Genomic DNA, 25,502 nt, shown 5'->3' on the forward strand with positions numbered 1-25,502 from the left:
ACTTTCTCTACTGTCCTTCCTCACACCTTTCTTCTGCTTCCTCTCCTCCGTCCTCTCCCCTGCTCCCTCGTTTCCTCTCCTCCGTCCCCTCCTCTCTGTCCTCCATCGCCCTCCTGTCTGAGGTGTTTTGTCATTGGCTGTCGCTCTCTCCCAGTAGCCAATAGGTGGTCATCTTCCCTTTTCCCTTGACGTCGATCTCTCCTCTCAGCTCCAACTGGAAGCAGTTGAACTCCAGCAGGACGTCGCGAGTCGTCGCCGACACGTGGATCTTCAGCGCTGCACAAACACATGAAGGTACACACACACACACCGGGGATTATTAGTCAACTCATGAACACATCTGTTATTTAATCTGGTTTCTGGATGGACTAGAAACATGGGCAGCAGATTAAAGGGACAGTTCACCCCGAGTTTCAGAGATATCGGCTGTAGAGACGTCTGAATATAACAGGACTAGATGTCACTCAGCTTGTGGAGCTCAAAGCAAATATTAAGTGAAGCAGGATCAGTTGTGGTTGGTGTAACTCCTGTAGTTGATGAGGAGTGAGGTGTTCAGAGCTGAACTTTAGATGTAATAATGGATTTCATTAAATGCTTTTGAAGCTGAATATTTGTGAACATGTTCACGTGGTTGTCGTCACATACTCCCATGTTTGTGTGTCTGCAGTTCTGACCTTCTCCGCTGGACTCCATCCGTGACGACGTGTTGACGGTGTCACCGAACAGACAGTAACGTGGCATCTTCAGACCCACAACACCTGCACACACCGGACCTGCAGCACACAAAGGGAGGTTTATACACCTGTCCTGAGGTAAATGAGGCGGAGCGCAGACAGCTCCTGTTCCTTCATCTCCTTTCTCCTGATTAGAGACTTCACTTATTTTATTTTCACTTTTACTGCAGCTCTTCCTTCTGTTATGCACCGATTTATATTTTTTATTCTGTTAGAAACAACCTGCAGAGAAAACACTCGTCAACACACACACGTCAGTCCAACATCAGACTATAAATCACAGACGAGGTGTTCGATCCTGGCAACGACAGACTGTTAGAAAGACCCCGATAATAGAAGTGATGTGAAGGGTTCATTCTTCATCTTCAAACATTTTATTTCATTCAGTAAAATTAGAGACAGATTTGATGAAAATGGAGTGAAACATGTTATTTTCCTGTCAGATAAATACGAACTGATGATGTGTATTGTACATATTAACCCTCCTCCTCACCGCTGTGGATCCCGATCCTCAGTTTCAGCTGCTGTTCTGATCGGTGGCGGATCTTGAAAGTTCGGACGGCGTCCAGCAGGGCGAGGGCCATACGGGCGATCTCTCTGCCGTGAAGATTCCCGTTCCTCACCGGCAGCCCCGACACCACCATGTAGGCGTCGCCGATGGTCTCCACCTGGGGGCGCCACACGACCACAAACAACAGGTTAGTGTCAGAGAGGAAGTCTGCTGGCTGTGAGGAAATCTGTATTTGTGGTTTTATCTCAGCTCCACTCTGCATGAATTCACACATCTTTTTACATTTTAATGTGTTTGGTTGTTTAGGTAGTTTGTGTTCTGAGGAAGATGAAGTCTTAAAATGCAGATTTATTTTTGAGTCTTCTGTTTAATCGAAGCCAGTTCAGACCTTCTTATTGTAGATAACAACAAATTAAAGCAGTTTGTTGTCACCTTGTAAACATCGAAGTTGTCGATGATGGCATCGAAACAGGTGTAGAGGTCGTTCAGCAGAGTCACCACCTGCAGAGTCAGAATCACAGAAGTCTGTTTGATCCACAGCACCAAGACTTGAGTCTGTACGTCATATAAGAACAGGAAGCAGGTGCGGCTCCGCTCACCTCCATCGGCGTGCTCTCCGCTGAGATGGCCGTGAAACCCACGATGTCACTGAAGTAGATGGTGACGGAGTCGAAGGCTTCGGCCTGAACCGTCTCACCTCGCTTCAACTGCTCCGCCACTGAGCTGAGGACGAGAGAGAGAGAGAGAGAGCGAGCGTAGCGAGAGAGAGAGGGAGGGAGAGAGAGCGAGGGAGAGAGCGAGGGAGAGAGAGGGCGAGAGGGGGAGAGAGAGGAGCGAGAGCGGGAGAGAGAGCGAGGGGAGAGCGGGAGAGAGAGCGAGGGAGAGCGAGAGAGAGAGCGAGCGAGGGAGAGAGAGCGAGGGAGAGAGAGCGAGAGAGGGAGAGAGAGCAAGCGAGAGGGAGAGAGGGGGAGAGGAGAGCGAGAGCGGGAGAGAGAGCGAGGGGGAGAGAGGGAGAGAGAGCGAGAGCGGGAGAGAGAGCGAGGGGGAGAGAGAGAGCGAGAGCGGGAGAGAGAGGGAGGGAGAGAGAGCGAGCGAGCGAGAGGGAGAGAGAGGGAGAGAGAGCGAGGGAGAGAGAGGGAGAGAGAGCGAGGGAGAGAGAGGGAGAGAGAGCGAGGGAGAGAGAGGGAGAGAGAGCGAGGGAGAGAGAGGGAGAGAGAGGGAGCGAGGGAGAGAGAGCGAGCGAGGGAGAGAGAGCGAGAGAGGGAGAGAGAGGGAGAGAGAGCGAGAGAGAGAGAGGGAGCGAGAGGGAGAGAGAGAGAGCGAGCGAGGGAGAGAGAGGGAGAGAGCGAGGGAGAGAGAGGGAGAGAGAGCGAGGGAGAGCGAGAGAGCGAGGGAGAGAGAGAGAGAGAGAGAGAGGGAGAGAGAGAGAGCGAGCGAGGGAGAGAGAGGGAGAGAGCGAGAGAGGGAGAGAGAGGGAGAGAGAGCAAGCGAAGGAGAGAGAGGGAGAGAGAGAGAGCAAGCGAGAGAGCAAGCGAGGGAGAGAGAGGGAGAGAGAGAGAGCAAGCGAGAGAGAGAGGGAGAGAGAGGGAGAGAGAGAGCGCAAGCGAGGGAGAGAGAGGTGGAGAGTATTAGTTTCTGGTAGTATCAGTACTCACTGTGGCAGTATCTGGTACAGTAGTATCAGTACTCACTGTGGTAGTATCTGGTAGTATTAGTACTCACTGTGGCAGTATCTGGTAGTATAAGTACTCACTGTGGCAGTATCTGGTAGTAATAGTACTCACTGTGGCAGTATCTGGTACAGTAGTATCAGTACTCACTGTGGCAGTATCTGGTAGTATTAGTACTCACTGTGGCAGTATCTGGTAGTATAAGTACTCACTGTGGCAGTATCTGGTAGTATTAGTACTCACTGTGGCAGTATCTGGTAGTATAAGTACTCACTGTGGCAGTATCTGGTACAGCAGAGCTTCAGCCTTGCGTTTCTCCTCATGATAAGCTTGTGTTCGTTCCTCCACCAGCTCCTCCAGGTTGTTGGCGTACTGCTCCATACGGGACAGCAGGTTGTCCAGGATGTTGGTCCTCGACTCCCTGAACACACACACAGGATAATGATGACTGTTATTATCATGAGTGGTTGATTGTTGATTGTCTGTTTCTTTCTGTCTTTTCTGTCTCAGCCTCTCTGTACATGCATTAAAGGGACAGTTGGGGTCTTTTGATGTGGGGCTGTACGAGGTACTCGTCATTAGACCGTCAGCTCTGTGGGGAGAAGCAGCGCCGGCTGAAACTGTACCAGCAGCAAAACGTATTTTAGTCCCACCTTAATTTAAATATCTGTTTAAGTGTACGATATGTTTTTAACATTTTTAGTATTACATTCCCTCAACCATACAACGTCCATATTCCTACACACAAGCTGTAGCGCCAAAGGAAAACCACTTCAACAGATATATATATATTTTAGATGGCTCAAATACCTCTTGCTGCTGGTACAGTTAGCGCAGTACAATACTCTGACTGTCATCTACTGCAGGTAACACACGGACTTATGGTAAGTACCTCAGACAACCCCACATCAAAAGACTCAAACCATCACTTTAATACATGTACAGGGAGGAGATGGAAACACAAAAGATGCTTCAGGATAACAGAAAGAAACCGAGTATCTGGTGAGTGCTGACTTTGATCAGAGGCTAAACTTTACCCAGACACAGACCCCCTCGGTGCCTGTTGCTGCTCGCTATCTTAAAAAAAGTACTCAAGCTTTAAAATCCTCATTTTAATCCTAAAACTTAAAAAAAAAAAAAAAAAAAACAACAAAAAAAAAAACTGTGCAGCGAACAGTCGCCTGTTAATCCAAATTACCGGTGTCTGTCCCTCCCCTCCCGTCTGTTCGCCCAATTAACCACACAGAAAGTTATGTGTCTGATATTTGAAATGACTGAACCTTTTTAAACATGAAACTATATATTTGTCAGCTGTTTTTAAAGGTCCAGTGGGCTCGGAGCTATGAGCCACAAACAGGAAGTCAGATAGCAGAGCTGTCAGAAGCCACATATGACTCCTCGTCATTCAGCCAACCCTCCTCTTGTTGTTGAAACCCTCACTTGTTCTGTTTGCGCAGCAGCAGGTGGATGTGGTTGAACTCCGGCCGTTCTGTCGGCTCCTCGGCCCAGCAGCGCTGCATCAGCTGACCCAGCTCAGGACTGTGACTCTGGGGGTCGATGGTCGGTCTGAGGCAGGGCCACTCGCCCAGAACCACCCGGTCCACGATCTCTGCAGAGGGAGAGGAGCATCAGGAAAATATCAAGAGACGTGAAAAGTCCTCACAGGTTACAGTTTAAAACCTGTCTGTTCTCTTATCTACACCATGTTGACACACAATCAATCCTGTCTTAGCGTTCAACCACATATCATGGTCATCCTCAGGGAATAGAGATGGTTTCACATGATAAAAAAAAAGTCTTTGGGGAAGATCATAACTAGCAAATAAGCGACTAAAAATAGACGGATGGTTATTAAAACTGCAGTGACAATGAGAAGAAATGCAGCAAAACTGGACTGAAGCAGAGAAACTTAAAGAAAAAAAAAATGTATCGACGAGTCTGAATGTGGACAGAAATAATGAGCTAGTTATCTTGTGAAATGTTCTCCGGAGATGTTTGTGCATAAAAACAAACTTCAATTAATATCTTAAAGCCTTGAAGTCCACTGAAGAATTATTTATTTATATTTGGATATTTCTTAAAGAATAGTTTTCATGTCAACTTTAAAGGATTGTGTCATTTAAAATGTATATAAACACACTACAATGGAAAATTCACTTTGAAAGAAACGAGGCCTTTGACAGACTGCAGGCCGACAGCTCTGAAGCTGTTTGACTCTTCAGTTTCAGCGGTTCAGTTCCTGGAAAGTGTTTGTGGAAATAAAGCTGGAAAGGAAGAAAGATTTATCGAAGCGCCGTCCAGCTGGCTGATCATCGCCGCTGCCAACAGGTCAGAGAAAAAGAAAGAAATCCCACAGTGAACCTCTTTTCTCTCTCAGCCAGTCTGTGGTTCAGTCTTTGCTCTGATTTCCCTCCTCCTCCTCTGTTCGGGTTTAATTGCTGGTTTTCAGTCGTGTCATGCTCCGTCTCTAATTCACCTCATTCAGCCGTCGTCACGACTCGGACTAAATCAGCTCAAATCCCTCAATCCATCCATCCGCCGACCTCGGCTTTGTTCGCTGCTCTCCTCATCGACGACTGAACACAGCAGCAGCTTCCATCAGGTCAATAACACATTCAGGAGACGGACAGACCCAAAGAACTGGGTTCATTCACTGATGAAAGACATCTAATTAATGATGGAGGACAAACAGCTCTGCGATACTTTCTTGTACTTGTCGTCATTATTATCGCATTAAAACTTTGGCCACATTTAGACTATTTACTTGAGGACGGCTCAAAATACAGGAAACAGGCTCCTCTGGTGGTGAGGACAGTGTTCACACGGCTAATATTAAGCATCAGATCCAACAGGACAGGTGCTGGGTGTGTACTGCATCCTACCTTTAGGGCTGAGCGGGTCCCCCTCCAGGTAAAAGGCTCCTCTGCGCAGCGCCACCTCCTGGAGGATGATGCCGAAGCTGTAGACGTCTCCTTTCTGAGTTCCCTGAGGAGGAGGAGACTCCATCCGGAGCAGCTCTGGAGCCATCCACAACCTCTCTGCAGGCGCAGGACAGACACCAGGTACACAGAGTGGAAACAGCAGGTTTTGTAAGATGATGTCAAGTTTTAGAAGTTTTTTGGTTCTTTTACAGCTTCTGGAGAAAATCTTCTTATACTTTATTGATATATACTTATTGATTTTGATGCATTTATACTTTAATCAGAGTCAAATGATGACTGGATTACGTGTTGGTGGAATACTTTTTGCTGTTTAATATTTGGTCACATTAGTGATTTAAATCAGAATTCAGACAGTATTTCATGAAGGCAAAGTTCTTCTGCTTCTTCTTACATTTTATATTCTTGAACTTTGGATTCTTTTGTTGAATTTAGAAAGAAATAAGTATAAAAGAAAGTCTTATCTTAGTATCTATACACAGTCCTACATGTGAGTGCTGAAACTGACTTAATTCTATGAATCTTGACTTCCTGTGTGGAAAGGAACGAGCTGCTAGAGCACAAATGTTACGAGCAGCAGAAGTTAACTGTAGTAAAATCGATAAAGGGCTAAAACTCACGGGCGTAGTAGGCGTGAGCGTCTTTTCCTGAGTCGCCGTCAGGTCGAAAGCTGGACAAACCGTAGTCGGTGATCTTCAGGACGAAGCGGTTGTCGACGACACAGTTGGAGGACTTGAGTTTACCGTGAGAGAGGATGACGCTGTTGTGGAGGAACACCATGCCCTGCAGAGAGAGAGAGAAGTATTCAAAGACAAACACTCACTGCAAACTATCAGGTGCATGACATTGATTGGACATACTATTATAATAACTAATAACTGGATAATAACAACACGTTTGTACTAATAAACAGTGTAGAAGAAGAGAGAACAGATGAATAAAGAAACTGACCTTGACGATGTCGTTGATGAGAGAATATTTGAACATCCAGTCCAGAGTGATGCTGTCGTTCTCCAAGATGTCCTGAAGACACAAAGCACAGACCATCAACAAACAACCGAGCAGACAGACAGACAGACAGGCAGATGGGACAGGCAGGCAGACACACAGACTGTAGACAGACAGGTAGACAGGTGTGTGTACCTGCAGACTTCCTCTGGGACAGTACTCTGTGATAATACAGATGTTTGGATGGTCGACGCACGCTCCGATGAACCTCGTCAGATGTTCGTTCTGTACGTCTCTCATCTGTACAAACACAAATACATTAATATATGTTTTTATGTGCCTCTCCTCTCCTCTCCTCTCCTCTCCTCTCCTCTCCTCTCCTCTCCTCTCCTCTCCTCTCCTCTCCTCTCCTCTCCTCTCCTCTCCGGTGCTCCTGATCAGATGATTCGGCCCTGCCCCATATTTAAGAGAGTTTGGAGGAGAAAGGTCTCCTTCAGGATCCGTGTTCTTCTGAAGATGGAGGTCTGCTAGTCCTGTTTGTTCTCTTGTTCATTCTGACTCTTGTAGTTTTGGTTAATTTTGGTTTTGGTTGGTGAATAAAAATCATCTCTTTTTGCAAACTTGTTCTTGGGCACTGTGTTCTTTTTTAATATGTCACAAAGTCGAGCTGACTGAGTGTTTTGTTGCGGCCGTAACAACATATATGAAAATGTATTAATGTCAGTCAGTCTGAAACACTGCCAGGGTCTTACTATGTAAGTGTTGGACAGAACAACTGGATGATTTATTGCTTCTTTAAGCTAAATATGTAAAGTTTACCCTGATGAGCTGTGGGTCCCTTTTAGTTTTCGTGTGTCCAGCTTTTTAACATTTCTCATAATTTCTGCCATGACCCTTTTTATAATCAGCAGCTCTGACCTAAAACATCCCTCGTCTCTCGTCTGAGCTGATCTGAGTGTAAAAAAGTGAACCGTCAGACACTCACATGTTTGAGTTCAAACAGGACCATCCTGTTCAGCTCGATGCGTTTGCTGTTGGTGTATTTTATAGCCACGATGTTTCCCTGAGAGAACACAAAGAGAAGATCAGATTAAAACCTTTAATACCAAATCCAAAACATGATCCTGGTCCTCATCTTAATTTTAAATTATAAACCCTGAACCTGGAGACGTTAGCTGGCAGCTCTCTTAACAAACAGCTTAGCATCGCATAAAACATCAGAGATCTTTTTGTGGACAGACGTTAGCTTTTATTGTTTGCAGTGATTTTATATTTGCTCAAAAATAAAGATCTGATTCCTGCTCCACGTTACCAGCCAACATCTGCAGCACAATATCAGTGCATAGACAGATATTTACTGAAGAGCGACTCTTTTTATTATTTTAGCACCTGACAGCTGCAGGTCCAGTCAGTGATGACTAAAGTCAGATAAGCCTCATGAGAGCTCTTCAGTGCTGACAGAATACATGTTGTTTTATTAAAAAATGATCCAGTTCAACCTTCTTCTTCTCTGTTCTTCAGTCATGATTAACACGTCTTTTAGTCTCTGGTTGTTATCGCTGGTTAGAGTAAATACAAGTCAGAAGTGTGGGTCCGGATTGGTTCACTCAGCCTGATATAAACCCGTCATCACCACAGAGGACAGATTAAAACTAATCAGCACAATGATGCAGGTTGTGAAGCTACTAACAGTATTTGTGTTTTTCACTAAACCTGCTGATTTTTTCTTTGGTCTGAAATCTGATTTAAAAAATAATAAGTCCATGTGATGGAAAACAGTTTCAACCACCTGAGACTCCGCAGCGACTGTGATAAAGAAATATTGCTCTCACACGTTTTAAAAACAACCACCCAGACAACATCTGTTATGATATTATGTTTGTCAGAAGAAAGTCTCATGTTCTTCCAGCTCCGTCGGTCCTTCAGCTGTGCGTTAGATTATAAAACCGATCAGATATTTGATAAAACTGGAGGCCCAAACTGTTCACAAGCAGCAGACGTCAATCAACACAACCCACTTCCTGTGCAGACAGGAAGTTAAAAGACAACACATCAGAGTTGGAGCACTTAGTCAACAGATCAACAGTCTAAATAATCAAAAAAGAAAACATGTAGTTCCCCCAACTAAACACAGGAAAAACTCATTAGTGTTTGGGCATGGAGATTTTAAAGGCATCACTTCTTGTGTCACAGGAAAGAGCTTTTCGACAGCGTGACTGTTTTTGAACAACTCATGAAAACTAGAGGCTTTCAAGGGCTGGATGTAATCTGATTACAGCTGCGTGAGAGCAGAGAACAGGCAGTAATTTACATGAAAATGTGTGTAATTACACCTCCAGTACTTCACATTCAGTCAGACTGATCATCAGCACAAAGAAGAAAACAAAACACTGACCTTGTAGTATCCAGTCTTTGCAAAAACCTGCAGGTTTCCATCTCCGGTCATCAGGGAGCCGTAGTTAGAGCCTCTCTGGAGACACACACAGCATCAGAGTGTGTGTGTGTGTGTGTGTGTGTGTGTGTGTGTGTGTGTGTGTGTGTGTGTGTGTGTGTGTGTATGTGTGTGTGTGTGTGTGTGTGTGTGTGTGTGTGTGTGTGTGTGTGTGTGTGTGTGTGTGTGTGTGTGTGTGTGTGTGCACTCACCAGCGACAGTGTGATCCTGCTGCCGCTGCGCAGCACTTTGTCCAGGTTGCCCATCTGGATGTCGTCCCAGCAGATCCTCCACAGCTGAGCCACCAGCTCCTTCTCCAGCTTCATCCTCCTGCAGAGAGATGTCACAATAAAAGCAGCAGGCCGAGATATCCTGACCACCAAAAACGTTTAATTCATTTCCCATAATTCAGCTGGGCAGTGTCTCTCATTACACCCTCCCTGTCCGGGTGACACTGGAGGTTGTTTTTATTTAATTGTGAGGTCTGTACAGTCTGTGATGTGTTTGGGGTGGGAGTCCCAGAGGGAGGGGAGGGGGCAGCTACTGAGAAGAGGAGGTTTGCATCGGAGGAGCGGAGGCTACGGGACGGGGTGTGGTGGTGGAGCAGGTCGGTGAGGTGGGGGGGGCTGGTTGTGGAGGGCTTTGTGAGTGAGGAGGAGGATTTTGAATTGGATCCGTTGTGGGACAGGGAGCCAGCAGAGTTTCTGGAGGACGGGGGTGATGTGGTCACGGGTGTGAGTGAGCAGGCAAGCAGCAGAGTTCTGGATGTATTGGAGTTTATTTAAGAGTTTGGATGGTTTGGATAGTGTGCCCTAGAGGATGCTGTTGTGATAATCAATTCTGGACGTGATGAAGGTGTGGATCAGGGTTTCTGCAGCAGAGAAGGAGAGTGATGGGTTGAGATGGGCTATGTTTTTGAGGTGAAAAGGGCAGTTCTGGTGATTTAATAATGTGTTGTTGAAAGGAGAGGTTATTGTCAAAGATGACTCTGAGGTTGCGACTGTGTGGGGAGGGAGAGAGGGTGGAGTTGTCCAGGGCGAGGCAAAAGTTGTGAGTGGTTTTGATGAGGGATTCGAGGCCGATGATGACCATGTCCGATTTGTCACAGTTCAGTTGGAGGAAGTTAGACTGCATCCAGGATTTTATTTCAGTGAGGCAGTTGGTGAGTGTGGAGTGAGCGGCAGTGGTGATGGATTTGGTGGAGATGTAGAGTTGGTCGTCGTCAGCGTAACAGTGGACACGGAGACCATGACGGTGTATGATGTTGCCAAGGGGAAGCGTGTAGAGGATGAAGAGGAGTGGACCAAGCACTGAACCCTGGGGGACGCCTTGGAACAGAGGAGCAGTGGAGGAGGTGCAGTTGTTGATATGGATGAAGTGTTGTCTGTTTGTGAGATATGATTTTAACCAGGAGAAGGCAGTGCCGGTGATGTTGAGGGAGGATTCAAGGTGGGAGAGAAGAACGGAGTGGTTGATGGTGGCAAAAGCTGCAGTGAGGTCCAGGAGGATGAGGATGCTGAGGTTGCCGGAGTCTGCAGAGAGGAGGAGGTCGTTAGTGACTTTAAGGAGGACTGTTTCTGTGCTGTGTTGAGAACGGAAGCCGGATTGAAAAGGTTTGAACAGGTCAGTGGAGATGAGGTGGGTTTTAAGTTGAGTGGCAACAGTGTGTTCTAGTATTTTTGATAAGAAAGGGAGGTTGGAGATGGGCTGGAAATTTGTCATAATCTGGGTTATCTCCAGGTTCTTTGAGAATGGGGGTGACAGCAGCCAGTTTCAGTGACTGAGGGACTGAACCAGAGCCGAGGGAGGAGATGATTATTTTTGTGATGAGGGAGGAGATGGCTGGAAGACGGTTCTTGGCCAGGTGTGATGGGACGGGATCCAGGGCACAGGTGGGCTTTTCATTTCTGCCATGATGGTGGACAGGTCCCTTGGAGACACAGGAGAGAACTGAGACAGGGGCTGAGAGGTGGTGAAGGAGTGGACGGGGAGAGGCAGGAGAGGTGGACAGGTTGCTGTAGATATTGTCGATCTTTGTTTGGAAAAATGAAAGGAAGGAGTTGGAGGTGTTGTCAGTGGGTTTGAGAAGTTTGTTAAAGCAGGAGAAGAGAGCTTTGGGGTTGGTGGAGCCAGAGTGAATGAGGTGGGAGTAGTAGATGGAGCAGGTTGAGGTGAGAGCATCCTTGTATTGCTGCAGATAGTCTGTAAATGCTTGGAGATGGACAGTTAAACCAGTCTTCTTTGCAAGTCTTTCAAGCTGACGTTTGCAGGATTTCATTTGACGGAGTTCAGGAGTGTACCAGGGAGCAGAGTGAGTGAATGAGACTGGAGTTTTTCATTTACCCCTCAAACATCACAAAGTGGTGTTCATCTGTGAAGATTATCTTGATGAACAAAACGTGTAAGTGTCATAAACTCGTGTTTGACAGATTATTTTCAGTAATAATCCAAAATCCAATTCAAAACTCCCAAAGGCTTTTTGTAGAGGAAACCAGGGCGATGCTAACTTCAGGGTAAGTCTACAAAAATACGTCATCCCTACACCAGTCTATTGGGCTTAAGAGAGTTTAATCAGAGCACACAGCTGCAGCTCTCACCTGTAGATGAAGACGGTGACGGTGAGCGTCATCGTGAAGATGAAGAATAGCACGATAGAGACCATCTGGTGGATGGTGATCGTCTCTGTCAGAGAGAGAAGATGTTTATTAACCTCTGCATCCAAATTCTTTGAACTGAATTTGACACAACATGAATAAAGTACCAACCATGAGTTCATGACAGGTTCACAGAAAACAACTGATCCAGAAAGTGTCAATGAACAAATCTTAACACAGCGTGTGTGAGACTCAAGTAAACTGATCTGGTTGTGTGGACTGACTTGCGAGGCAGATGGGGTTGTCGTTCTTGAAGCCACAGACGGGAACATCAGGAGGACGAACTCCGCCCAGCCAGTGCAGTGTGGTTCCAGGTATGGCGGTCAGCTGCTCCTCTGAACTGTTGTACACCAAAACTATCTGGAATAAATCCACAAACACATTAAAGATGATATATACACAGAAAAGACTTGGTTTTTAACACGAGATTCCTTGTTTCTGCAGAATATCACCTTCAAGTCAAACAGCGTGAGCAGGACGGTGATGCAGAGCAGTGATTATCTTCGTTCACCATTTTGTACCTTGATGAAGACCCTCAAGGTGGAAACCAGTTGGTGTTTTGAATAAAAGGCTTTTTTAATTAATTCAAGTATTTTTGTTACCTGAAGTTTGTTTTCTCCTCTCGTGTGCTGACACTTTTCATCAACAGCACCTGTGTTTTTCTTGAGTTTGCTGATATAAAGAGTCCTCGAACACACCACTACCTTTTTAAAAAGTTACTGTCAGCTATAAAATCTATTATAACTCTATTTCAAGCTATCAGACACAGAGTCAAAGAGTAATATGACGTCATTATGACTTTAACCGGCACCACCACTTCAGATGGTTGGACAGTTCCCAGAGGATTCACAGGACTACAGAGAGACGACAGGACCGATCCAACCTTCAGACCGAGACCCTGAGAATGACAGAAACTATCCGGACGTGTGAGCGAGGCAGATGAACCGACAGATAGGTGTGATGGTGGAACAGAGCGAGACGAGGCAGGAGATAAATTAAACCCGAAGAAAAAGGAGGAAAAAAACCCTCAAATAAATGTGTGAAGGTCAAACTAGATCTCACCTCTCTGGCTGCCTCTTACCTCTTGATTGAATCCTGATGCTGTTTTGAAGTTTCACCATTTCATAAATATTTTGATTGAATTTTTTCCTTTCAGGATTTCTTCCACACCAACACAAACCCAAACACCCAGCTCAGACGAGATTAATGATCCAACGTCTGTTCTGCTTCTCAGTAATTGAACTTGTCGTTCTGGACCACCTTTAAGCCGTCAGACTTACAGACAGGTCACAAACACGTCCTCTCCTCCAGTAGAGGTTCTTGTGTAAAAAAAAGGATTCTGGTAAAAGTAGAAGTACTGATTCAGCTTCTTTACTCAGGTAAAAGTAATTGAGTACAGGCTCTGAAATGTACTCAGAGTATCAGAGTAAAAAGTCTCCCTCTGAAGGACATTTGTGGTCAAAGCTAACTGAAGCTCACGTCATATTAATATAATTCAAAGACTATTAAAGTTAAAGGTAGAATCAGTAGGATTTGTCCCAGCTGTTCCTGAACGCACCACAAAGATAGTTGATAGTTGAGTCTCATTCCCAGGACGTCAAACAGCCACATGTTGGGTTGGTAAAGCGTCCCGAGCAGCAACAAAGTGAGAAAATAAGGAACTCTCTGCAGATACGAGACACTAACACGCCTTTTCTCCCCATTCCAGCCTCCCTCTCTGTCTGTTTACGTCTTCTTACGTCTTTAACGTCTTTGTTTCGTCTCGCTGCGTCTGCCGTGCGTGATGTGCTCTGATAGGTCGACATCAGTCTCGTGATGTTGGGAAGGCGCCGTGTGATGACGGCAAATAAAAATAATCCGTAATTCACCTCAAATGCATCAAACTCAACTCATCAAAAAAGTAAAGTACAGACACCTGAGACATCTACTCATGTACAGTAATATGTGAATATTGTGATATTTCCTGCATTTATAGAATTATATCAATCTACCAAATGACACATTATAATGTAATTAGTTATTGGGCTTTCAAAATTAACAGTCTTTTTAATTAACTTATTTACAATTTCTTTTAAATGTGACCTGATACTTGTTGATATAAATATATTATCTTTACTACAAAGAGCTCTGTGTTTACTGCCTCATCTTTCATTGATGTCCAACATCCTTTTATAGGAGAATAATACATTAAATAATGTTTTTACCCAAAATATGAAGGAGTTTGCATCTTTAAACAGCCCTGAGTAATGTCTGCAGGTCGTTCTGTCAGGCTGCAGGTACAACTTCCACCAATCAAAGGGCAGAACCTCAATGTAGCCTGAGAGGCAAAACCCAGGGCTAAAACATTTTTACTAAATACTGACATTTGTACCAACCTCGCTTCTCTCCTCTGGATTTTGGCAGCTTGACAGTCACTGTGTGAATAAATGTCTATGGTGTGTGTGTGTGTGTGCGCGCTGACCTGGAAGGCGCTGGTGTTGGTGTCGATCATGTCCCACAGAGCGAAGTCCGTCTCTCTGTCTCCGTTCTCGTCCAGGTGGACCGTCCCTGTTACACCTGAGCAACATGAACAGAGACACAGAGTTGAAGCCGTCGGTCACAGACAGGTACAGTGATTTAAAAACTGAGCTCGAGTAATTCTCCTTCTCAGTGGGTTTGGTCAACATTACTTTAACCATTCATCATTCAGAACTTCTTTTCTTTACAAATATTTGGGTTTATTTCTATTTTTCAAAGTAGCCGAGGGAATCCACAATCTGTACTTGGGTTTAAGGGGCTCACTGAACCCCCTAGTGGTCAGTGTTTGCGAGTATAATTAGAAAATACATTTTTCGTGGTTAAAGTTAAAGTTATAAGCAGTATAGTTTAGACCTATATTTTGAAATTAGACCATAATTAACATGATTTACAAATGGATTAAAATAAAGATTTCTTTTGATATTATCCTCAAGACTCTTCATTATTTTACTCGCTGTCTGGTTACAATCAAACACACATTTTTTTTTTTTTTACCAGTTTAGACATCTTTAAACATATAATATGTAACGTCTGCTGCTAGGGGGTCGTTGCTCGCTAACGTTAGCTTTTGACCAGTGTACAGTAAAGTAATCTGGCTGTTTGGGGCAGATAAACACAAACGTTCCTGCCGTCGAACTCACTTCATGTTGATGTAAACACCTTTAAACAACCACCGCTGCTGCTGCTGCTGAAAATCTATCTGATGTGACTCAGGTTAAAATGTTCACAGATGAGCTAATGTTTTTAAGTTTTATTCAACTTAAATTTAGTCTTGCTTGCCGACTTCCTGTCCCCGAAGTAGCTGCGGCGACCTACTGAAACACACCGTGATGTTGAGTAAACTTTCTCTGGTTTGAAGGTTGTTGGAAACATTTGGGATGATGTTCTTTCTCTAAAAGACTTTTATATGCAGAACGTTTACTTGTAACAGAGTATTTGTACTGAGTGGTTTTAGTACTTTTACTGAGGTAAAGGAGCTGAAGGATCTGTTGAGGGGGGTCGACTTCACCCGCTGATTTGTGGATGTAAAAGATGAAAATAGCCATCAGAGGTTAATTACAGCCAATTAGCACTTAGATGGTTTGCGTGTGTAAGTGTGTCTGTGTGTGTGTGTGTCTTAGATACAGATGACTCATCGCCATGGAAACAACAAGGTAATTAGGCATCAACAGAGAGCCGGCAGTGATTGGTCAGACAGGTCACACATGAAGAAAACAACAGAGGCAAAGATGGACAGATAGTCAGCTATACAGGTATATGAATGAATAAAATGCACATTGACAGCTGGTTTTGTTCTGATGATGTAAATGGTGATGTCAGGAGGGGGCGGGGTCAGAGTGTCACGATAAAGAGGCGGCAAGCGGCGGTCAGGTGTCTTTGTGTCAGAGGATGACATTTAGAGACGAGCTCGCTGGACGAGGACGCGCTGAAATGTCAGAGCTGTGAGAGCTTATTGAAGTCATAAATACACACACACACACACACACACACACACACACACACACACACACACACACACACACACACACACACACACACACACACACACACACACACACACACACACACACACACACACACAGATGTTACTGTTGATTGTGGGAGTTTTAGTGTGCCTGCTAAGTGTCGCATTGCTTTCCAAGGATGAGGGTGTTTGTTTGGTTTTCTGTGTGTGTGTGTGTGTGTGTGTGTGTGTGTGTGTGTGTGTGTGTGTGTGTGTGTGTGTGTGTGTGACGAGTAAAGGTTAGCATTTAAAACATCAGAATAAAATAAATCATTCATCTGAATCGTTGACTACTGCTTTCACCGGTGAACAAAGCAGGAAGTAACAACTCTGACATTCAGTCACCTGCGCCACACAAAACATGCTGTTTTTAAAAAGATGTGACTGTAGGAGCTTGAAGCTTTTTGGTGGCCGACTGTTTGGAGATGTTTCCGCTTTACGTTACATAGCTGATGTAAGGTAGTTTCCTTGAAGTAACGGTGTGTTTCAGAGGACGTGAACAGTGATCTGAACCATCCGTTCAGCCCACCTGCTCTATACACGGACTGTGTTGCTCTTTATACTCCCTCACCTGGATTCCTAGAGGTTGTAAATATGGGTGGTAATAAACTGATGGCACAGCCGGTGAGAACAAGCTGAATGTGTACAAGGTTAAAATGACGCTGACTTTGGTGGTAGTATCAAAAAACACTGTGGCGGACAGCTGTGTGTGCAGCTACAGAAAAATCCAACACGGTGGTTTTGAGTTTCTGTCTCCTGCTGCAGTTATCACGTCCTGTGAACAGACTAACTTTGCACCTGACTATTGTTTGAAGACACTTGAACAATCACGAGCCTATCCTTTACTCTCTGAACTGATCTTTGAGCCGCTGCTGATTCGATTCATCTGAAAACACTGACTTTACTCCCCGTCCTCTAAAATATTTACAAGTCTAACACGACTGATTGATAACCACTCAGATTTGTGCTCCCTGAGGTCTTTTTGACTTCTACAGATAATTGGACAGAATCAAGCCTCGTGTCAGAGCCGCTCGTTGAGAGCAGCAGTGAGCAGAAGCTGTGCTGTCATGGCGGGCTGGTTCACACAGACGGATCTCAGCGAGGGAGACGGAACAATCGAAGCAGCTGCGAGAACACAAGAAGCCGTGATGAAAATTGGCTTCTGGCTGCGCTGAAGGAACAAATCACGGATAATACATGATAATGGGTTCTCTAATTGCACTTTATCACGAGTAGAAGTTCTCTCATCAGAAAATGTTGGTGGGTTCAGTGTGATGGCTCCAGGTGAATGACTCAGTCAGGTGGTGACAGCGTGAAGGTTCATAAAGGGTTAAATGAGTCATTTGTAAATAAATTGCAGGCAGTCAGTTCACAAATATACAATCATCCTCCAGCCTGCTGATGGTCCACACACCCTTCAAGATCAATCAAACTTTATTCATATAGCACCTTTCAAATAAAACGCAATCCGAGGTGCTTTACAAGTGATCGAAAAAAACATTTTCACCCGAAAAGAAAGATCTTAAACTGAATAAACAAACTGACCAATTTCATACTATTTTACTTTGTTTATATGTGGCGGACCCTGCCACCTTTCTAGCTTCAAACAGTGTTCAGGGACCTTATTTTCCTCTGAGAACAGCTTGTTTATTCACTTTTAAAAATGACATATTTCTGATTTTGTATTATTACCTCACTAATATTGTAAATATAAAAATTCTGAGTTTGCATTTCTTCTCCAGAACTACACAGTGTCCCTTTGATCATCGAATGTAATTTAATCAAAACCACAAAATAGTAAGAGTTCAGCTCAGACCAGCCTGTGAACAGAAGCACTGAGCCGATGGATTCACGACTCTTTCTGTGCAGGGTTCATTAATATTATTTAAAAAACCCTTTTAAAAAAGGATTTTTGCTTTGGATATCAGTGCTGGTCCTTCTGTCAGTCAGCCAAACACCACAGCATGACGTATTAATATCCTCAGTACTAAAGGTTTGTGACATCCAGGCCTTAATATCCAAAATACAGTTAAAAAGTGAAGTCAATCGGCCCTGTGTCGTCAGGAGACATGGCCACGTAGAGCTGAGTGTCATCGGCAGAGCTGAGACGCCGCGCCTCCTGACGACGCTGTCCAGAGGCAGCATGTACAAGTTAATAAGTAACGGTCCTCCACAAACATATGAGTAAAAACTATTTAAAACAATGCCGGACAGACTAAATGTATCTAAATGAATCTGGTGGTCCACACTATGAAAGCCTCACTCCGGTCAAGCAGCACCAGAACTGAAGATGATGCTGTAATCCATTTCCAGGTCACAGACAGGAGAACAGGGAGACGAGGAGGCCCAGGAGACTAAACTGTGCTTCGTCTCTAAAGCAGCTGTGATGTCATCAGGCTACTTCCTCCTTTTGCTTCTGAACGTCAACAATCATAACTCACGTGTCCAGCTGTCACAGTTCGCAGATACATTCAAACGTAATTTGATTTAAACACCTGTCAGTTTTTCTCTCAAGAGCAAAACGTGAGCAGCACTGAACCTGATGAATTCAACAACAGATCTGCTGTAATATTCCTGATCCATCAAACATGGTGAGAAGTGGCTGTCCATTAGTTAATGGAGCGGAAACAGCAGAGAGAGGAAGATGTAATCTGATCTCCCTCTCGCTCCTATTCATGGTTCCTACAGTCAGCCTGCCTCCTTCCTCCGAGTCCTATTTGTCAGGGATATTATCTCAGATGAAATCTTATTGCTCTCCCTCCTGCCGCCCCGTCTCTCTCCCAGTCTCACATTTTCTTTCTATTTCAATCACACACACACACACACACACACACACACACACTCTCCCTCCTTATATATAATTTTGTAGAGGACTGAAGCCTATTAACCTCTATTATAATTAATATGCATGAATGATGATTAGTGTGATTAGTGCTCAGCGTACTTTCACAGTACATGTGAACATCTTGAAGTGCACTTTGTAGTTTTAGGGAAGAAATGTTAAAGAAAGAGAAAGATCTTCATTGGCTGATTTTTTTTTCGTATCTTAAACGGACCTTATTTTCCTCTGAGAACAGCTTGTTTATTCACTAATGGAAAAATACATATTTCTGAGTATTATGACCTCATTAGTATTGTTAATATTAAAATTGTGGTATTGAAAAAATTAAATTTGATGGTCAGTGTTGAGCACTGCGCCGATGGATTGACGATTTATTTCTGTGCATTAATGTGATGACTGAACGGCGGTCAGTCCGGACCCAGCCAACACCTCGTGTTATTCTATTTTGAAATAAGTTTCCTATTGATCAATAAATTGTAAGTGAGGTTGAACACACGGAGTAGCTGGAGATCTGGAGGCCCAGCGCATGAGAATGGTGCATTCAAGTGCCCCTCGTTACTCAGAAAATCGATACTCGAATCGCCACAAAGGTTTTTTAAAACATTAAAGTTTAGATTTTTTCTTGCTTTCCTTTGTTTGAAATACAGAAGACTGCATCTGTCATTACTTTCTTGTCCTTCCACCGTAACACTTTTAATAAAAGGTATTCTGGCTACAGAAGCACATTTCTGGTCAGTTCTGCTCCTCTGCTGCACTTTTTCTAATCAGAAATAGAGCTGACCTTTAAAATAACCTGATGATTTTATAACGTAAAGCCTTTTACGTGTTGCTGGACAAGCAGGACGTTGCTTCTTCCCCAACAATGAAGATAAACGGCAGTAGACTTGTGATCTGCAGGCCGAGGTTTCTCTTTATTCTCCTGTGTTTGGTTGTTAGATTACGAGATAATTTTTGGGTAAACTGTCCCTTTAAGACAACTACAGCACCACCTTTGGTCCAAAACTCCACAGAAACCCTTTAAAATATTCATTAATGTAGGAAATCTCATTTCATGTCTCTTTCGAGGACAAAACTAGAGTTTTTCGGGTCGTCCTCTCTCAGTTTGAACCCTGCTGGGTCGGTTTACTAGGATTTGCTTCACTTTCTGCTTCAGGTCTGTTTTGAGGAGCCTGTTTTGGTCCTTAAGCCAAATCCTGTTGCCTAGTTACCAGAATCACCTCATCCTGCCCGCTGCTTATAAATCAGAGATTAGAAAAGGCTGACAAATCTCATTATAACGTCTGTGCTCTTTCATCACACACAGAGCAGGTAAACAGGTTCATCACACAGCGACAGAGCAACAGCATGAACACACGCACGACATGTCACTAACCTTCAGTGTGTGCGTGTGATAATAAGAGCGGCGGGGCTAATCTACGGCAGCCAGCAGGAGACATAAAGTACAGTGTATAACTGACAGTCTGGCAGCCCTCTCGCCCTCCAGGTGTCCGAACACAGAAATGCTTCTTTCATTTCAGCCGAATGACAAAATCATTTCTGAAGCGCGAGCTGCTTTCAGGGAGACACGGAAAATGTTTTTAAAATGTGTTTTAGTGATTCTGGAAACAGCCAGCAGAGGCTCAGCTGAGGGAGGATTTTAAAGAAAAAATATATAAAATGTCTAAAACAGCCAGACCTTTGTTTATATTTTGTTGAGCTGTGAACTTATATACTTTAATAATATTATAGAGTGGTGTTTATAGCCTCACGTTAGCTTTTTACTGCTAGAGATTTAATTTACCTTCAAACATCACAAAGTGGAGTTCATCTGTGGAGATTATCTGCATGAACAAAACCTGGAAGTATCATGAACTTGTGTTTGACACACAGATTGTTTTCTGTAATAATCCATGAAATAATAAGTAGTTGGAGCCATATTTGTGTTTTTTAGCTCATGAAACATTTACAATAAACTGTATAAAACTGAAGTGACTGTATCAGCCCACAGCAGAGGCCTGATGACACGGTGAGGCTGCAGTGATGCTGATTTAAAGGCCACACAGTGATGGATATCCACAGCAGAGAAAAGAGAGATGGGCAGAGGAGCAGAGGGGAGCACGGTGGAGCAAAAACAAGGACGAGGCAGGAGGCTCTGGTTTCACAAGATTAGATTTCCAGGGCTATTTTTGGGGGTCTCCTCTCCCCTCCGTCTTCTGACAACGAGAGAGGAGAGGTCGGGTCTCCTTCAATAACAAGAGGAGACAGATGAGAGGAGACAATAAATTAAAAAAACGAGTAGAGGAGGACGTTGGTGTGAGTGACTGACAGAAATAAGACGGCGAGAGAAGAGATGATGGAGACCGAACACGAAGGACGATAACTGAAGGGCTGGCAGACAGTTGATCTGCTCTCCGATAAGATTCAGACCGTCGATGACAAAGTAAAGGAAACTCTGACAAGTTAAATGAATTCACTCACACAAAATCTAATTAACCTAATTAAACACATTGTAGTTAAGGGCTTTGGCTTATTTTTCTTCATATTTATATTTCTTTACGTTGTATCTTCATGCTGCTCGGGTCGTTTACCAACCCAACATGTGGCTGTTTGACGTCCTGGGAATGAGACTCAACAATCCACTATCTTTGTGGTGCGTTCAGGAGCAGCTGGGACAAATCCTACTGACTCTACCTTTAACTTTAATAGTCTTTGAATTATATTAATATGACGTGAGCTTCAGTTAGCTTTGACCACAAATGTCCTTCAGAGGGAGACTTTTTACTCTGATACTCTGAGTACATGTCAGAGCCTGTACTCGATTACTTTTACTGGAGTAAAGAAGCTGGATCAGTACTTCTACTTTTACCAGAGTCTGTTTGTTGTTGTTGTTGTTCTGTTTAGCTTCGAGAGAGAAAGACTGTGAACTGGAGGTGGCCGCCATTTTGTTTCTGTCCTGTGAAAACGGAGCTCAATCTGAACCAGGATCCTGTTCACCATCAGTTCCTCTCCTAAAATATTTTCACAAACATATTTTAGTTACCGTTTCTGTGCTGTCATAGCATATTGTTTGTTACCAGCTGGCTGCTTTACTGTTTCCTGTTTCAAAACGGACTCTGAGCCGACACCAACACCATCACCCATCAGCGGGAGTGTTTATTGGTTCGGTGTGGCGCAGTGCATTCTGGTTGTTGTAGGTTTTCTACCTTTTGAGTAAAAGCTAATATCTCAGCTCTTTTTCTCTGTTTTCTCTGCTCGTGAAACAACAGTTTAATTTAGTATTTGTGTCTTTCTGCTGCAGAGACAGCCCAGTTTAATACAGGGGCATCTATCCAACAGTGAAATACTCTGGAAACTACGACTTCTGTTAGATCTATAAAATAAATCCTCCTCTTCAGCGAATCCTCTATGACCATGAATGAAACAGCAAATATAACAGACCTCAGGAACAGTTTTTAAGATAGCTCGTCATGGACTGCAGGGATAAGATCTGAAAACTACAGACTTGTTCATTAACGCTGCATCAAGGATTTATTAAGCAAACTGAAGTGTTTCTCTCCACTTCTGACGGTGGATTATTTAAGCAGAGGTCAAACACAGCGACGACAGCTGAGACACTAATGGAGGACGGTTGGAGAGAAAAACAAAGAGGTCTGAAGAGGGACAGGTATAAAATGAAGAGCAGGACAAATAAGCTGCGTTCACCAGCTGACCCTGCGCTCACCTCCAGTGTTTCCATGACGATGAGCGGACGAGAGGCAAAACTAGTTTTAATCGTCCAACATGTTCAGTTTTATGTCTTCATCTACCTGCATGGACCTTGGACCAGGCTTTTTACTGTGTGTGCAGCACATCACTACACTCACTTCTCATCATTTGTATTCAAATACTTTATATATTTCTTATTTATCTTATTAAGAAAAAAATACATAAGTGCAGTCAATGACAGAAATGCTACATACAAGCTTTCTTAAAGGTCCAGTGTGTGGAATCTTTCATCATAGTTTTTATTATCAAAGATCGATTTTTGGCTCGTCAGCGTCTCGTCTTGCTCATTGAAAGAAGGTCTTCATGACCATTTCAACGACATTACCACCGTTTATCAACATCAACTAACTCACAGGAGACATGAAGGTGCATTCATTTGCATTCTATTCTCAGATTTTTGAGAAAATGTGTTAAACTTTGCACCACATTTGGACGGAAACCTCATGAGCTGAACACCAGATGTATTTTTATTGCTCAAAAGAAAAAAAGAGCTTGGATGTGATTCATAGATGTGAAACGAGGCCAGTAACACTCGTCTCCCTGCACGACACAAACTGATTTATAACTGATGAAAAACGTCACAAATGACCAGAAACCCATCAATCATCATCCTGGATGTGTCCTGAAGCTCACATTCAATGACATCAACTCTCTCGCTGTCAGTCGCCACTTTCCCCGTCCACACTGACGCCCCCCGATGACCTCTGACCCTGTGACCCTTCAAAATAAAACACCATGTCACCTCTCCAGCTCAGCCAAGCAAACAGAACAACCAGAACAGCGAGATCCAGAAACAAGAGACAGGAACGCTCAGACAGATCGATCAGAGCTGCTGCTCCTCGGCTCAGGTGACGACAGCTCGTCATTGGCCGAGATGACGAGTGTGTGCGCAGGTAAACGGGTCTGACCTGACAGAGGACGACCGAGGAGAGAGGGAGGACGGAGAATCTGCGGGTTTGTGTGGTCTTTTTTGTGTGTGTGTGAGCTTGTCTCGTCCATCAGCTGTGTGGTTTGTGTGTTTTGGAGAGCTTACAACAGAGGAAGTTGGTGGAGTTTCTCGTCATTCATCAACAGGATCTGCAGGCTGAACTCACCTCTGACGCACAGAAACCTCCCTTCATACCCACAAAAACAACCGATATCAGCTCTGATCAAGAGAACAGGACAGAAAACTTCACATTTATGACTTTCCCGGGGGAGGAGATTTAACACTAAAGAATTAAACTGGTGTGGTTTGACCTTTCACAAGTCTGAAGCCAGAACAAATCTCTAAAACTGTCACGTAAACCTGGAAATAATCTGAAAGTTTGAGGATTCAGAAAGTAAACAAAGGATTTAGAAGACAAATTGTTCCTCTAAGAAAAAGAGGGGCGTTCTCATCGTCACATCACGGCAACTTCATCAGAGATACAGGATTTATTAGACAAACAAGACTCCAATCAGCCGTCGTCCTGTCTAAAGACGGCCGTCCTGTAGTGTCTCCACCAGGAAACCTCCAGTTCTCAGTTCTGGTTGGCTGAGATACAAAATCCACAACAAACACACCTCTGACAGCATCAATGGTCTGAATACAACTCTGATGTCGGGATGGTGGAATTACAGCAACGCGAGGCGGCTGCCAAGCCAGAGACCACTGAAGCCAGACACCACTGAAGCCAGACACCACTGAAGCCAGACACCACTGAAGCCAGACACCACTGAAGCCAGACACCACTGAAGCCAGACACCACTGAAGCCAGACACCACTGCATGTTTTTAAGGAGACATCAAGGTAAGTGTCGACATATCCATGGATTGAAACGTGCATTACAAACATTTATACATTTATACAAATACCAGGTATTTTGTTAAAAGGAGCAGATCGGTTTAAACTGATTTTATGTCTCCGTACGTCCAAAACCTCTCCAGTACTTCTAGTTTTACAAAATCCACAACAAACTCAGCTCAGACAGCTTTAACAGTCTGAATAAAACTGAACACACTCCGAGCAGCAGGAGGAGGAGCTTCCTGTCCTCAAACAAAGCCACGTGCCTCCCACCTGCATCTTATTAATAGACTCTTGAACGCAGCGCGGCATCAGGACAAAGTGGAAACAATCCCTGTGACATCTCCTCCTGTAGCAAACGGAAATGTGCTTCCAGGGGAGCCCGAGGCAGAGAGCTGAACCGATGTGTGGTTTCTGCTGCCAGCGGGGACGAGACGAGCAGCCCGAGCGCTGGCATTTTCCTTCCCTGTCTGCTTCCTCTCCAGCATCCTGAAGAGAAGCAGATGGGAAACATCTGCTTTTCCCCTCAGAAGCCAAAAGAAGCTGATGGGTCTTGATTTCCAGTCTCAGTGATGTGAAGAAGAAGAAGCTGACAGTAATGTAACTGACATGTTTGGGCTCTCTTAACCTTTCAATGTGAGCAGCAGATGTTTGTGAACACACTGTCAGTTTCAACTGATCCAACCATTGAACCAGTAACCACAACATCACCAGACTCCCTTAACAAATGTAGTGATTTTAAGAGTTGTTTCACGAGGAGTAACTTAACATACTCTGTGAAACGGCTACAACAGATTCTGAATCATTGTCTCCTTCTTGTAAATTCAGCATTAAATGAAAACAGTAAGTTGTTTGTTTCCTTGTAAAAAGTGTCAGTTTGTGGCAGCATGGCTGCACCAGCCTGTCTGCTTCTGTGTCTACAGTGCTAAAGTCTGACCTGCCAACATTTAGCAGCTGTTTGAACACACTGTTTACACTGATTTCACCATTTACACTCAATTTATGAGAGAAGAAACATTTTATTGATGCTAAACATGTCACATTTTACAAATACACTAAACAGTAACCAGTATAGGCGACTTCTTTGTCCCCGTGGAGAAAGTCACCAGACTCCCTTAACAAATGTGTCAGTTTAGTGAGTTGTTGAGTTGGAGACACTTTATAAACTGTGTGAAACTCTGTCTCTGACTGATTCTTCATTATTTGTTGCTTCTTGTAAATTCAGCAAACATTATACATGAAC

At 44.1% G+C, this 25,502-nt stretch overlaps 1 protein-coding gene across 3 annotated transcripts in view; it reads right to left on the minus strand.

Moving 5' to 3' along the window:
* LOC141011619 (atrial natriuretic peptide receptor 1-like) overlaps positions 1-25,502 on the minus strand; it is a 71,849-nt gene that overhangs the window by 2,022 nt on the left and 44,325 nt on the right. For all 3 annotated transcript variants that reach the window (XM_073484829.1, XM_073484827.1, XM_073484830.1), the window contains 17 exons: positions 14,349-14,443; positions 12,112-12,247; positions 11,831-11,915; positions 9,446-9,563; positions 9,198-9,272; positions 7,788-7,865; positions 6,998-7,102; positions 6,806-6,877; positions 6,475-6,637; positions 5,798-5,953; positions 4,356-4,524; positions 3,190-3,336; positions 1,845-1,968; positions 1,678-1,746; positions 1,228-1,402; positions 675-773; positions 27-276 (listed from right to left, as the gene is read on the minus strand). In XM_073484829.1, coding sequence (XP_073340930.1) covers positions 131-276; positions 675-773; positions 1,228-1,402; positions 1,678-1,746; positions 1,845-1,968; positions 3,190-3,336; positions 4,356-4,524; positions 5,798-5,953; positions 6,475-6,637; positions 6,806-6,877; positions 6,998-7,102; positions 7,788-7,865; positions 9,198-9,272; positions 9,446-9,563; positions 11,831-11,915; positions 12,112-12,247; positions 14,349-14,443 — 2,012 coding nt within the window. In that variant the 3' untranslated portion in view covers positions 27-130. The remainder of the gene's footprint in view (positions 1-26; positions 277-674; positions 774-1,227; positions 1,403-1,677; positions 1,747-1,844; positions 1,969-3,189; positions 3,337-4,355; positions 4,525-5,797; positions 5,954-6,474; positions 6,638-6,805; positions 6,878-6,997; positions 7,103-7,787; positions 7,866-9,197; positions 9,273-9,445; positions 9,564-11,830; positions 11,916-12,111; positions 12,248-14,348; positions 14,444-25,502) is intronic.

This window comes from Pagrus major, chromosome 17 (assembly GCF_040436345.1).
Source record: "Pagrus major chromosome 17, Pma_NU_1.0".
Classification (NCBI taxonomy): Eukaryota; Metazoa; Chordata; class Actinopteri; order Spariformes; family Sparidae; genus Pagrus; species Pagrus major.